Source organism: Trachymyrmex cornetzi, unplaced genomic scaffold (genome assembly GCF_001594075.2).
Source record: "Trachymyrmex cornetzi isolate Tcor2-1 unplaced genomic scaffold, Tcor1.1 scaffold45, whole genome shotgun sequence".
NCBI classification, from domain to species: Eukaryota; Metazoa; Arthropoda; class Insecta; order Hymenoptera; family Formicidae; genus Trachymyrmex; species Trachymyrmex cornetzi.
In genome coordinates, this window is record NW_017299289.1 from 215,625 (window position 1) to 229,046 (window position 13,422).

The following is a 13,422-nucleotide window of genomic DNA, read 5'->3' on the forward strand; positions in this document are numbered from 1 at the left end:
CCCGCCGTATTCCCCAGACATTGCTCCTTCTTTATTTTTAATTAAAAAAAAAAAAAAAATATATTTAATTAAAGAAGTAAATCAAAAGCTCCCGCAAATGACGTTTATTCGGCTCAAAACTCAAAGACATTTTCGCACGAAAAAAGATATATGATGCTGATACAAAATCGCTAATATTTGAAGGTTATGTTGTTACCAGATGTCCAATCCTACGATATGTAGGACGTTCTACAGCAGACAATTTTAACCATAACATACTGCTGGCACCATCTTTTGCCAAACGGCGGAAACTTATTTATACCCCTAATACAATGAAATTTATGTAAAAGTAGCTACAAGAAATTAATGAATATATTATATATGTAGATATTTATTATGAATATTATGAATGAACAGAATATATACACGTGAAAGAGGCAACCGCCGATCGAATTATAAACATGTGACTTTTCATATATACAATAATAAGATTGAAAGACCGTTTATATTAGAAACATTACTTTAAATACGCGCGAAGTGCCACTACGGTCTGAATGTTAAGATGTTGAACTATTATGTATATTCATTTAAATGAATTCATTTCAGAAATTATAATTGCGTGCTGATATGGTTGTACGGATAATTCTCGCACGGAATGCAAGAGATCCGGGTTCGATTCCCGGCCGAAGCAATATTTTTCGCAATAAGTTTATTACAATTTTTTAAGATTAAATTTGGGGGGATTATTAATATTTCAGAGAGATTGATATATATATATATATATTTCGTTGAAAGTCCGACAACCATATCGGTACGCAATTATAATTTCTGAAATTAATTTATTTAAACGAATATATATATAATAGTTCAATGTTTCTTCACATATAGTTTAATCAACTTTCATTTTTAATAAAATATTAAATAATAAATTATTTCGTCAAAAAATAAAATGTCATATTTCATCAAAAAATTTGGATTTCCAAGTGTGTATTTCCACACATGGAAAAATTTTAAGTGTGGAATACTCCACATCAACCACACACTATATTATAGTCGATGTCCCTATACTTAACTTTTGTAAGTAATGTCTACGTCAACAGAGAAAACCGATCAATGAGCACTCAATGATTCTTTAATATTGATTTCTTCCACCATAATCCAAAATTGAGCCATCAGCGATTTTAATGAAAAAAGAAAAATAAAATTCAAACTTCAGGCACGGTTAAAATTAGTATTCGAACGTGACGCGTGACGCGCGTTCGCAGCGTAACTTCCGTAATTTATGAGAGAAAAGTCCCTAGAGCCGCTTCCGGAAAACTATAGCTCGTCGCTAATTGGCCAAATTCATCACGGACCTCTCTGATTGGTCGGTCCAGTGAAAAATTCCAAGTGTCAGTCACTGCGAGTGGTTGCGATCGATCTCGACGTGGTTAAGGTTGGTCAAAATGGTCAAAGTGATTAAACGAGACGCTTCTAGACGCTTTCACAATCACAATTCGTAATTGCTTTTGCTGTGTGCATTAGTACATACATACACTTGTTGTACACACGTACTTATTACGCCCGCCACTGGCTTAATCAGCTTTTATAACGACATAAAAACAAAGGCAGGAAAAGGTTAAAGAGGCCTGAATTGTTCGATCTGTTTCACGTGCGGATTTTACCGAAGATGGAAAACAGTGGCGAAAGCGGCGATGATGGTCCTTTAGGATCGACATTTCTGGGTGGAAATACCGTTGCGGGATCCTACATTGGCGTACAATCAGATGATATGGAAGGTAGGTTAGCATTTCCCTCCCGAGTCCCGATAGCCAATTTCGAGAATGGTAAAGTAGCCGAGATGTTCGAAAGTTTCGCTGAATATTATCTAGGTCCTTGTATTTTGTATCGTCGAGTTTATGTCGAGTTAGAATAGGTTGATTTTCTGGATAGAAAAGAGATACGAGTATGTGGCCATTTACTCAGACCACAACGTGTTTATAATTCAGTTTGCCCGTCATACGTCTTGATCAGCGTCGTTTTGTAAAACTAAATTTTTCACTTTCAACGAATGATTTTCGTCCATCAGTTATCTTGAAGACATACCTCTGATCGTCTTGGATTTATAAAAAGTATTGGATTCCTGTCAGCAATTTATTAGACTGTAGTGCGTTTACACTTCAGTTTGATTTTAGATTTATTTGTTATTACTTCACTGGACTGCACTAGAATTTTTCTTTCCGCTTTTATCAAATATCACATTATTTTTAGTCATAAAACACAGACCTTGTATCCTTATTATTAAATTGTTCACCATCGACACATGATTTTAATCTATTGATCGTCTTAGAGATATGAAGCATAATAAATATTTGCCAAGAGAGCACGTACTTGCTATCTTGAACTTTTACATAGACTGTATTATTGAAATAAAAAGGTATGGGAATATATCAACTCTAAGTACTTATGAAAAGATTGATACTTGTATTTAGATAGTATATTTACATGGTAACTCCTTTGTAAGTCGTCGCGGACCAGATTACAAGTCAAATCCTTTGGATAGTAAGACAATGTATAAATCTTAACAAATGCTTTTTTTTTTAAACAGATGATCCCGAAAACACGGACGACTCGAATCATGGCGCGGGGGATCCTTTGCAGAGCCCTGGAGTTTCCACTGGTGGTGGGCCGCTTCGCGAGCAGGATCGCTTCTTGCCGATAGCAAACGTTGCCAAAATCATGAAGAGAGCCATTCCAGAGTCCGGAAAGATTGCCAAAGATGCGCGTGAATGTGTTCAGGAGTGCGTGTCAGAATTTATCTCCTTCATCACTTCGGAAGCAAGCGACAGGTGTCACATGGAGAAGCGCAAAACTATCAATGGTGAAGACATTCTGTTTGCCATGACTACGCTCGGCTTTGATAATTACGTCGAGCCTTTGAAAGTGTACCTGCAAAAATATCGTGAAGCAACAAAAGGTGACAACCCACCCAACGCAACAGCCACTGGCAATGGAAAAACAGAGCCGCAGAGCATGTACGAGGATCAATTGTTCGCTATCACCGCGACGGCATCCAGCGTGAGCACTTCCGACTCGTCTGTCATCTACAGTTACTCGTCGAACGAGCAGATGCAGTTTCAACTTTCCTGATTATTAGGAGTTAAAGTGATATTGATATAAGTATTTATCGTATTTGTTCAGAGACACACTGTGATCTGTGAAATATGGGCATGAAGATGATAACATACAGATCCAATCATGTGGAAAAGAAGAACGGTATTTGCCTAGCAATAAGCATAGCAAAGTATCTTAAGTTTTAACATTAAGATCCATGATCATAATAAGATTTGGTTCAGATAAAGTATCAGAGACAAAATAACTTTAATCTTTGTAAAGAAGCTTGTAAGCGTGAGCGTAAATAAATCAGGAGGCTTCGCGAACGAGACCCGGTCTCGACGTAGTTTGTGATTTTCCTTTACTTTTTCGAAAGCAACAAGGATAACAAAAACATAGCCGATTCTTTTATTCTTCTATTGTTTAAGTTTAAGCTCTAAGACGCATTTAGGCTACTTTTTAGGCTGCGAAATTTCGCGGTTCAGGCCGTAATGGAAACTAGGATCGAGCAATCGGGCGTGAACCGGCAGTAAATCGGCGTATGGTATATAGAATTCATTCGTAGAAAATGTTCGTGAACGCGCGAATCACGTTTTCCTTTATTCCGGTAATTGGGCAGGTGAGAGCAGGAGCTCGTGTCCCTTCGTCGCCGGCGACACGGAGCGGCTCATGGACGCAACTGGACGTTCCCGTTCCTGATGCATCGACGGCGGCAACAGCGAAGCGGTCGATAACGTTCCCGGTCCCGGTTGCGTGTCCGCTTTCCTCGCCTTCTCCTTGTGCGAGGCGACCTGACAGAATCGCCAGCGGCACTGACCACAGTGGCATAGACAGAGGCACAGCAACACGCGGAACAGACAGCACAGCAAACCGGCGCACAGTAACGATGGGCCGACCAGCCTCAGCTGCGGGCTCAGGAAGCCCTTCTCCCCGGTGCCGACGAATGAGATAACTAAACCGAGCGCGGTGGTCCCCAAACCGATGTAGAGCACGGTGTTCACCGCCGCGCTGACCTCGCCTCGCTGGTGAATGGCGTTACTGCTGTCATCTTCGTCGTCGTCCTCGCCGCTGCTTCCGTAGCAGTAACTGGCGTCTCTTATCTGAAATACATGATTTCTTATATCATTTTTATTTTCTCTAAATGGCCACGTTCAGTAGAATGCTTATTCTGTAACTGTTGGAAGTTTTCCTCGCTGAGACAGGATTTCTTTAATTTTGACATTAAATTTATTAATGTGAAAATGGACCGAGAAATGTTCAACACAAATGAGTGAAGAAGACCATATTCGATGAAAGCGAGTTTTAGGAAAGCCAGTATTTATAGTCAGTTCTTATATTCAAGACCGTCTTAAGTTCTGTCGTGACGTGTCACGAACCAATCGGAGGGCTGCATTAGCATCTTAAAGACATTATTTAAGATGGTCTTGAAATAAAAACCGACTATAAATATAGGCCTTGGTGCCTAATAATATTTTTGTGTAAATTTTTACAATTTCTAGTTCCAAGCATTAAAATTTCTACTCCTTTGAAGGTTTTAACATTTTAAGATTTTTTCCTCTAGATCTAAAGGAATAATCCAACCAATGCAAAAAGGAAATTTTTAATAGTTACAAAATAAACATTCTGCTACAAATGAGCAATATTATAAACATCCTTCTTTCATCTCTTCTTTTTCTTTAACATTGTATCAGTGTCTGAAAAAATTACCCTGTTTCTTTTCATCCATCGTCGATGTGCTTCGCATTGCTTCGTTCTGTATCCAGGCGATGTGGGAGATAAGGGAAGGGGCGAAGGTCTGCTGCATCCTTGCCACGCCGCCTTGCCGCCAGGTCCCTGACCGCCGCACTGAAATACGTAACTCTTAGACATATTGTTATAAATAATTGTTGAGGCTAATGAATCGCATGATCTTCCGTTAAAATGCAAGTACTCTCATTGAATCATACAATTCTTTTAATTGATCAACTTTAATTGTATCTTGTAACTACTCTATATTCTGCAAGAAAATTCTGTGAGAAGTTCACAGCGTTCTACATAAGCAATATGCGCAATATAAAATCCTTCATCCCTTTTATAGCTCCTTTGAACGTTGACGTGAGCTTTACATGAATGAACGAAGTATTAAATTAGTGGATGATACAGGAATATATGTGATCTATCTGAGCGATTGATATGTTTTTTGCTTCATGATTGCCTGATTGATTTCGTCGTAATCGGCCCGAAGGAATATTGATCAATGAGGTATGCGCGTACACGATTTCGTAAAACTTTTACGTCAAACCTTATTCATAACGAACTCGGTTCTAGGTGTTGGTACTCATTGTCAGAAGAACTGCGCGATCCTAATTTATAGAGTTTATGCGAAGGGATTAAAATCGCTTTTTCGACGACCGTGAACTTTTGATACTTACCCCGTATACGTAAGATCGTGGGGGATACCGTGGTAGCGGTGGAATGAGTCTGGTGGCAAAATTGGAAGGTAATTCTCTACCAATCTTACCCCCCCGTAATCGCTGTCTATCTCGTCTATCTCGTCTAATTAATAGAGCAGCCTGCATCCCGCTCGTTCATTTGTATATACTATCGATTGAGATCTCAGCCCCCTGATTGCCCAGTTTTTTTCTCTTTCTTTCTCTTTTCTTATTCTTTCCTTTCGCCCGATACGATGCGAAGAGACCAGTCCACCTCAAAGCTCCATCAGCGATCGATACCGATCTAATGTTGCGCTACCCGCCATCGGCATCGATCGCTGCTCGTTCTCGTCGATGATAATCGTGGGAAGCATGTTTCACGCTATACTGAAATTATATTACGAGCCTTTAGCCGATTTGGGGGCTTGGGAGATATTCGGGCATAGAGAATCTGTCGCCTCTCTTACGCTGCTCTCGACGGGTTTATCGCGTGTAATACGCCACCAGACAGCCGATCGATGCTATTTACTATATAACGTTGTACGAGGTGCCGGCAAAAGAGATGTGGTGCAATCAGAGGGAGCATATACGCATTGAGTGAGGGTGAGTCGCGCTAAAGCGATAGAGAAGTGAGCTGATAATTCTCGTTAATCTAATTCAATGATTGCACTTGGCAGAGATGACGGTATAAAGTAATCGAATTTTCGATCAGTTGTGTGTTCAGACACACGCGACATAGAATTGAAGTTGAAAAATTAAAATAAATATTCTCTTCCCAAAATTTGTGACGATAAAGAAATGTTGTCTTCTATTATCCTTTAATAATATAATAATGTAATCCATAAACTTAAAAATAAGGAAATATATAGCAAAAATAATGCAAACGAATATTGTAACGATTTCTATATAAGATATATCATTTTTTATTTTGTAACAATTATAACAAACTGAATACTCAATAATTTTCTCTGCCTAATGCGCACATTGCGGAGGGCGCAATTTATCTCGCTTTGCATGATTTCTGTAATAAGTACGCATGAACGTAAGGTGGAAGATAGTAATGGTGACTTGAGCGAGATATACATACATAGAGAGAGAGAGAGAGAGAGAGAGAGAGAGAGAGAGAGAGAGAGAGAGAGAGAGAGAGCTAAAGAACAGCGTGAGCCCGAAAGAGGCTAGTGATGAGGAGAGAGTACCCGATGATGTTACCCACCTGTAGCTCCGAAGTAGGAGGCGAGACTCGGAGATCGAGGATTGAGGGTGGCGGGAAGGGAAAGTTGCTGGACTTGTTGGCCGGGAAGGTGGTGGCGGATGCCGAGGATTCGAGGGAGAGCGGGGGTGGTGAGATCGGGAATTGGATCGGCGAGACTGGGGCGACTTGCTGGGACTTGTGACGGTCGGTGTGACGGCGCCGATCGTCGATGACCGGATGGAATGCGGCGGACGACGACGACGTCGACGTCAGTGCCTGGTTTTGCGCTCGCGGGGCTTGCTGTGCTGATGCGACTTGATGCGGACAGGCGGCGAGCTTGGTCGGATGATGGTGGTGATGGTGGTGGTGCTGATGGTACTGGTGGTGATGCTGATGCTGGTGTTGGTGCTGGTGCTGATGCTGGTGATGCTGGTAGTGTTGCTGGTGACGCGGGCCAGGCGGTAAGCCGGTCTTCAGTCTTGGTGGAACGACGTTGACCGGCACCTGCTTGTTGAGCTGCAGCCGCTTCTGCTTCCTCCGATTGGCGATACTCGCACCACCCGCCGCGGCATACATCTCTCCGCGGGTTACCGGGTCGCTTTCTCGTTTGCTGTCTCAAGGCGACTCCGTATTCGGGGCAGCCCCCCGTTCCCGTTACGAATTACGTCGCATTATCGGTTGATGATCGGTCCTTGCCATGGTTATATGTCTCTCGCACCTTCGTTCTATCCCGAGGGAATATCACTCCCTTTTCCTTTTCTTTCTCTCACTCTTTTCCTTGCCCCTCTGGAAAGGCAAGAAATGTGACGGAGCTCCGCCCGTCTTTGGCGCCCGTCATTACGGTCTACGTCTCTAAATCACTACGCGGCAAGCACGATTAAAAGCGATCCATCTTGCGTTGGATCAAATCATCACTAATCGGCGAACGCGTAACGCATTATTAGCTTAGTGATTCGTGTACGCACGTATGATATAAGTTATATCATTTCTTTCACGTATACGTAGTTAATTCCGAAAGGTGGAAAATATTTATTTCTTTTTAATCAATTTCTAAAATTCCAATCAAACGATATATACGAGGGTCGTCTGAAAAGTTTTGAGCCTCATCATGAAGATGGTGTTATTCGTCAAAACCATTCTGGTATTATAATCGTGATACTTACGAAAGATATCTGTGACAATTGTGGCCACTTTGGACGTTCAGTTCTTGTTTGACAATCATTTGTGTCATTTTGTAAAAATGGAAAAAATTGAATATCGTGCTATAATTAAATTCTTGCATTTGAAAGGCAATACGTCTACGCAAATTAAAGCCGAGTTGGACGCTGTTTACGGGAACTCTGCCCCACCATTTGCCACCGTGAAAAAATGGGTAGCTGAATTTAAACGTGGTCGTACCAGCTTAGCTGATGATGAGCGTTCGGAACGGCCAACAACTGCGACCACCACCGATAACATCGAAGAAATTCATAAATGATAATGGACAACCGTCGAATTAAGATTGGGGAGATAGCAGAGGCTGTTGGCATATCAAAAAAACGTGTTTGTCATATATTGACTGAAGAATTAGGCACATGCGTAAGGTAACCGCGCGTTGGGTGCCGCGCTTGCTCACTCTGAATCAAAAACGCATTCGAATGAACATTTCTAAGGCCCTGTTGGAGCGGTTTAAGCGAAACGAGTCGGATTTTTTGCATCGATTAATAACGGTTGATGAAACTTGGGTCCACCACTTCACTCCTGAAACGAAAGAACAATCAAAACAGTGGACTGCGAAGGGTGAACCTGCTCCGAAGAAAGCGAAGACGGTTTTATCGGCGGGAAAGGTGGTGACGACTGTTTTTTGGGACAGTCATGGATTGATCGACTATCTTGAAAAAGGTAAAACAATAACAGGGACGTACTACGCATCATTGCTTGACAAGCTGAAGGAAAAAATTGAGAAAAAACGACCGCATTTGAAAAAGAAGAAAGTGCTGTTCCATCAAGATAACGCACCGTCTCACACTTCGGCGGTCGTTATGGTAAAAATTCACGAATTGCGGTTCGAATTAATTGACCATCCACAGTATTCACCAGATCTGGCCCCCAGCAACTTTTTTCTGTTTCCTAGGCTCAAAGTTTGGCTCGGAGGACAGAAATTTTCATCGAACGAGGAGGTCATCGCATCCGTAGACGCCTATTTTGCAAAGCAAGACGCTCAGTATTATTTGAATGGATTAAAGGTGTGGGAGCATCGCTGGAAAAAATGTATCGACTTAAAAGAAGACTATGTGGAAAAATAAAATTGAATTTGACCGAAAAATTACTTGTTTCTATGTTAGGCTCAAAACTTTTCAGACGACCCTCGTACATATACACAGATCTATTCTTTTTAATTATTATTACTAATTTTATACTTTCTTTTGTATTTAAAGCGAAATAAATACTTAGGTCCTAAATGAGAAAAAGGAAGCAAAAAATTGGGTTGGTAGAAATTAGGTCAAAAATTCAAGAATTATATATTATTAGGTGTTAAACTTAATTCCTGCCGTTTTTCGTCTCTAAAATTGATTTGTTTCAAAGGGAAATACCTTAATCAAAGTATTATTAATAAAGTATTATTAATTAGTAATAAAGTAGAAAATGGAGGAAATTACTTTGATTAAGGTATTCATTCATCTTCCCTTCGAAACAAATCAATTTTGGAGACGAAAAATGGCAGGAATTAAGTTTAACACCTAATAATACAAATATTATGTAATCAATTACAATCACATTCTTACACAATGTCGCACAGTTTAAATTTTGTATTTTTTAAATATATTATTTAATTGAGTTTTAAGATAAAATTAAAGAAACTAATCTGCCAAATAATTTGATTTGTTTTTTTCTTGATTTGAACAAAATTATTAATTATTTAATTAATGTAATTTTCGTAAATAAAATGTTATTTAGAATATTTTAGTTATGCGTTCGCTGAATAACAAATGTAAAGTTATGTTTTATGTTTAATTTACATTTAATTGCCACATCTACGATAACTACACTCTAGCATAACACAAGAAAATTCTATGTACATAATTATATATGTTTATTTAAGAAATAATTTTTTGTGAAATTGGGAACATTTTAAATAAATTTTATTTAGTATAATTTTGGAATAGTGAAATAATATTGTACAAATTAATGATATTCTTTTAACTAAATTTAAGTAAATATAATAGAATAATTGTATGTAATACTTTTTATACACATATAAATTATATTACATGCGAAAATAATTTAAAATATTTAAAAACTCAGTTTGCATCAATAAATATATATGACAGTCCTACGGAGCAATTTAATGCTTTCGAAAAATTATTTTTTAAATTTGATTTTGATAAAATATACATGTACATTATTGATTTATTCTTAAAATAAATTTAGACAACATGAACTGATTGATTTGTGCAAAAAAAAACGTTTGATTTATTTAAGATTTAATTTTAATCGAGATTTACGTGTGCGGGAGACACGTTTACAATATCCTTTAAGCATTGTGACAATTCATAATTGTCATATTACACTATTATTTACAATATTCAAAAAAAGTATTGGAAGCAGTTTCTACTTTATGCATATTTACACACATTTATATCACAAGTGCTTGATTAGTGATTACACGCTGCAAGCGCTTATTGCGAAGAAAAAGCAATGAGAAAAGAATAGTGAATAGTGAAATAAATTGCAGGCCACGTGCAAAATGCGCGAGTTTCTTTTATTGATTACTGCGATCTTTTATGACTGATCTCAGCAATGTCTATTAGTCCCAAAAGTAATTAAATAATTTTTTGTCTTTAGAAATAAATCCTTTTTAAACAAAAAAACCGACTATATTATTATTCTAAATTAATTAAATAATTAATCGATATTGATACACGCAATCACTGAGAAAGCAATAAGTTTGAATTTTTAATTTCAATCTATTTAAATCTTTGAAGTTAATGAATCTAATATAGTTCGATTGTACATATAATCTAAATTAATTAATTTTATACTAATAATTTTAATGTATTATAGAATTTCTAACATTCTAAACGATATAAAAAAAGAAAAGGAGGAAAATAGAGTTAATACTATTGTAATTTAGACTGACGAGACAATGCGATTAATTATCTCTCCCCTTCTACAAAGATTGCAGAAAGCGGCAAATAATTAATTAACACAGTTCTCCCTTTTTATTTTTTTATATATTTCTCTCTCTTGAATTTCAGTGCTGCATAAATAATAGCGCGGTTGGAGTTACTAATCTTGGTGAAACAGAACACAAATTATTCACATTGGAAATCAGCTGCTTATACCCGAAGATTCGAAATCGTTGTCCACAGTGCAGCGGTTAAAAATGCATGACGGGCAAGTTGAATAGTTAGTCGTTGGTATCTAACGAATAAGAACGGCATGCATAGGCAACGGGTATGTGCGTGCATGAAGATATAGACAGGGAAATATTCGACGTAATGGTCCTCGGATAATTGTACCAAAGTAGACCATGGCGAACGCGACACGTAAGAGGCACCAAGAAGAAGAGAAGAATATTATCATCTACTTGTGATAAATAGGAAATTACAGGCTGGCTGGTGGCCCTCGGGTACACATCATGTAACTCTCATTCTCTCACGACAGCAATGAAAATTCTTTTTTTTTTTTTAAGGATGAATATATTGGAGGAATCTAAGGACAACGAAGACGACGACGACAACAACGAGACAACAAAAAGGCTATGCTGGAGTACATCTTTTTCTCTCTTTTTTTTAATTCGGTCGCAAATGACCGCTGCAGCAGCGAACGGCGGCAGCAACAGCAATAAATATATAGCAAACAAAAAAGAAGAAACAGGCATCAAGCCAGCCAACAACATCAAAAACGACTGCGCGTACCAACAATCCGAGAGACAGAGAGAGAGAGAGAGAGAGGGAGAGAGAGGTATTGCAACCGTGATCAACCCCCTTATTTACTCTCTTTCTCTGTTTGTCTCTCTCCCTTTGCCTTTCTGCCTCGTTTCCTCGACTCGTTCACAATAAACAGTGATACATCGACATTTTGTCACCCCGTTGCGCTCGCGAGGATTCCTTCTTTTATGCGCTGCCCTTGTCTGTTCGTGCCACTCTTATCACGAACGATTTGGTACACGGACAACGACGACGACGACGACGCGACAACGACGACGGTTCAACGAATGGCGCGTCTCACTCGATCGCCAGCAAGGCGCACGAAACCTCCATCGCCCTCCTCGCGAATGTAGACGCACCCGTCACCCCCGAGCGTGCGTGCAACCACCCACGACTACCGACTGACGGACGAGTCAGGACGAGTCACGAGCAGCCGCAGACAGCCGCATTGCACGCGCCTCTACCCTCTTTCTCCTTCTCTCTCTCTCTCTCTCTCTCTCTCTCTCTCTCATCTCTTCCTCTCTATTTTTCTGTTTTTCTCTCTTTCTCTCTCTTCCTCCACTTCATTCCTTCTATCATCGGCAACCGCGCGCGCAGTAGGGACCTCGCGCAGGGTTGAATCTAGGCGGGGGTGCGAACATAACAGCAGCTGACCTGTCACTTTCACCGCATTCACACGGAAGCGTCGCATTCGCAAAAAAAAGAAAAGAAAAAGAAACATGATTTGACCATAATTGTGAAAAAAATTCAATTGATCTAACAATAAGATCAATGATAATTATCGAGAGATAATTCATACAAAAGAAAGGAATTTATATAAAGAAATTTTGTGTATGTGTTTCTATTTGGATTGCAGATCGAGGGATATAATATTACAAAATATCACTCGTATAAATTAAAAAGAAGAGATTATTAGTTGTGTTAGGATAAAATGTTATACCAGCAATAATAAATCGTGCTTTGCATTTATACAGCAATTTATATATTTATTCTTATTTTGTAACCCTCGCAAGTGATACAAAGGTGAGGGGGTGTTGTTGAACGACGCGCGTGTGCGAAAACGCCGAAGTCGAATTCTAGGGCAACCCGCTTTGGAGAGTGCCTATCCGCCACCCCGGCTGTAACCCGGTTACCTCACCTTCTCGATCTCACCCGAGTCGATATCTGTGCTAGCCCGTTGCCTTTGACCTTTCACCTTTACCGCCCTAGCCTGATTTCACACAGGCAACGACCTGCCATTATTTTAGCTTCATATTTTAATTGTTGGATGATTCATAACAATTTCTGTTCGTACTATTATGAGAGAGAGAGAGAGAGAGAATCATAAAAATAAATAAAAATGCTGTACATCACACACATTATATAATACAACATATAAAAAGTATATAATAAGTAATACATATAATAAGAAAGAAGAAATTAAGTAAAAATAATATTTATTTTATAGATATTTTTTGTTACATAGAAATAATCTTTACTTTTATGTGTGTATATGACTAATTGTTAAGAAAATATACGAAAAGAGGAAAGAGAAGAAGCTCTACTATGACTTATGTAATTTTTATATAATTATTTTTGTAAAGCAAATATTTGGTGTATATAATACTTATGGATGATATTCATAGTCCGTTCTTATTTCAAGACTGTCTTAATTAAATAATGTTTTAAGACGCCAATACGGTCCTTTGATTGGTTCGTGACTTTTTAAAACTACTTAGATCTTGAATATAAGATATCTGACTATGAATACCGGCCTATATACTTTTATGATTTATAATATATACATATGCATAATATTGTATATGTATATACAGGGTGTCTGCTAAGTTTGACA

The 13,422-nt window shown here is 38.7% G+C and overlaps 2 protein-coding genes across 3 annotated transcripts; one reads left to right on the forward strand and one right to left on the reverse strand.

The window, feature by feature from the left end:
• Positions 1-1,456: 1,456 nt before the first annotated feature.
• On the forward strand, positions 1,457-3,424 carry Nf-YB (nuclear factor Y-box B). Its single transcript, XM_018513134.1, has 2 exons — positions 1,457-1,757; positions 2,567-3,424. The coding sequence occupies exons 1-2, from the start codon at positions 1,649-1,651 to the stop codon at positions 3,106-3,108; spliced, it is 651 nt and encodes a 216-aa protein (XP_018368636.1). The 5' UTR covers positions 1,457-1,648; the 3' UTR covers positions 3,109-3,424.
• A 140-nt stretch (positions 3,425-3,564) lies between these two features.
• LOC108764758 (protein tweety) lies at positions 3,565-11,975 on the reverse strand. Of its 2 annotated transcripts, none has more exons than XM_018513133.1 (4): positions 11,747-11,975; positions 6,697-7,461; positions 4,780-4,917; positions 3,565-4,172 (listed from the first exon to the last, which is right to left on the reverse strand). In XM_018513133.1, exons 2-4 carry the CDS (start codon positions 7,249-7,251, stop codon positions 3,672-3,674), a joined length of 1,194 nt encoding a protein of 397 aa, XP_018368635.1. In that variant the 5' UTR covers positions 7,252-7,461; positions 11,747-11,975; the 3' UTR covers positions 3,565-3,671. The 2 variants fall into 2 exon arrangements, with proteins under 2 accessions (XP_018368635.1, XP_018368634.1); XM_018513132.1 differs by having other exon boundaries at positions 11,577-11,975.
• Between the last annotated feature and the right edge of the window lie 1,447 nt (positions 11,976-13,422).

Coding starts and splice junctions, on each gene's coding strand:
- Nf-YB (XM_018513134.1), top strand. CDS start 1,649: ATGGAAAACAGTGGCGAAAGCGGCGATGATGGTCCTTTAGGATCGACA. Junction 1,758..2,566: donor ACAATCAGATGATATGGAAG/GTAGGTTAGCAT, acceptor TTTTTTAAACAG/ATGATCCCGAAAACACGGAC.
- LOC108764758 (XM_018513133.1), bottom strand. CDS start 7,251: ATGTATGCCGCGGCGGGTGGTGCGAGTATCGCCAATCGGAGGAAGCAG. Junction 4,918..6,696: donor CTCCTACTTCGGAGCTACAG/GTGGGTAACATC, acceptor TACGTATTTCAG/TGCGGCGGTCAGGGACCTGG. Junction 4,173..4,779: donor GATGGATGAAAAGAAACAGG/GTAATTTTTTCA, acceptor CATGTATTTCAG/ATAAGAGACGCCAGTTACTG.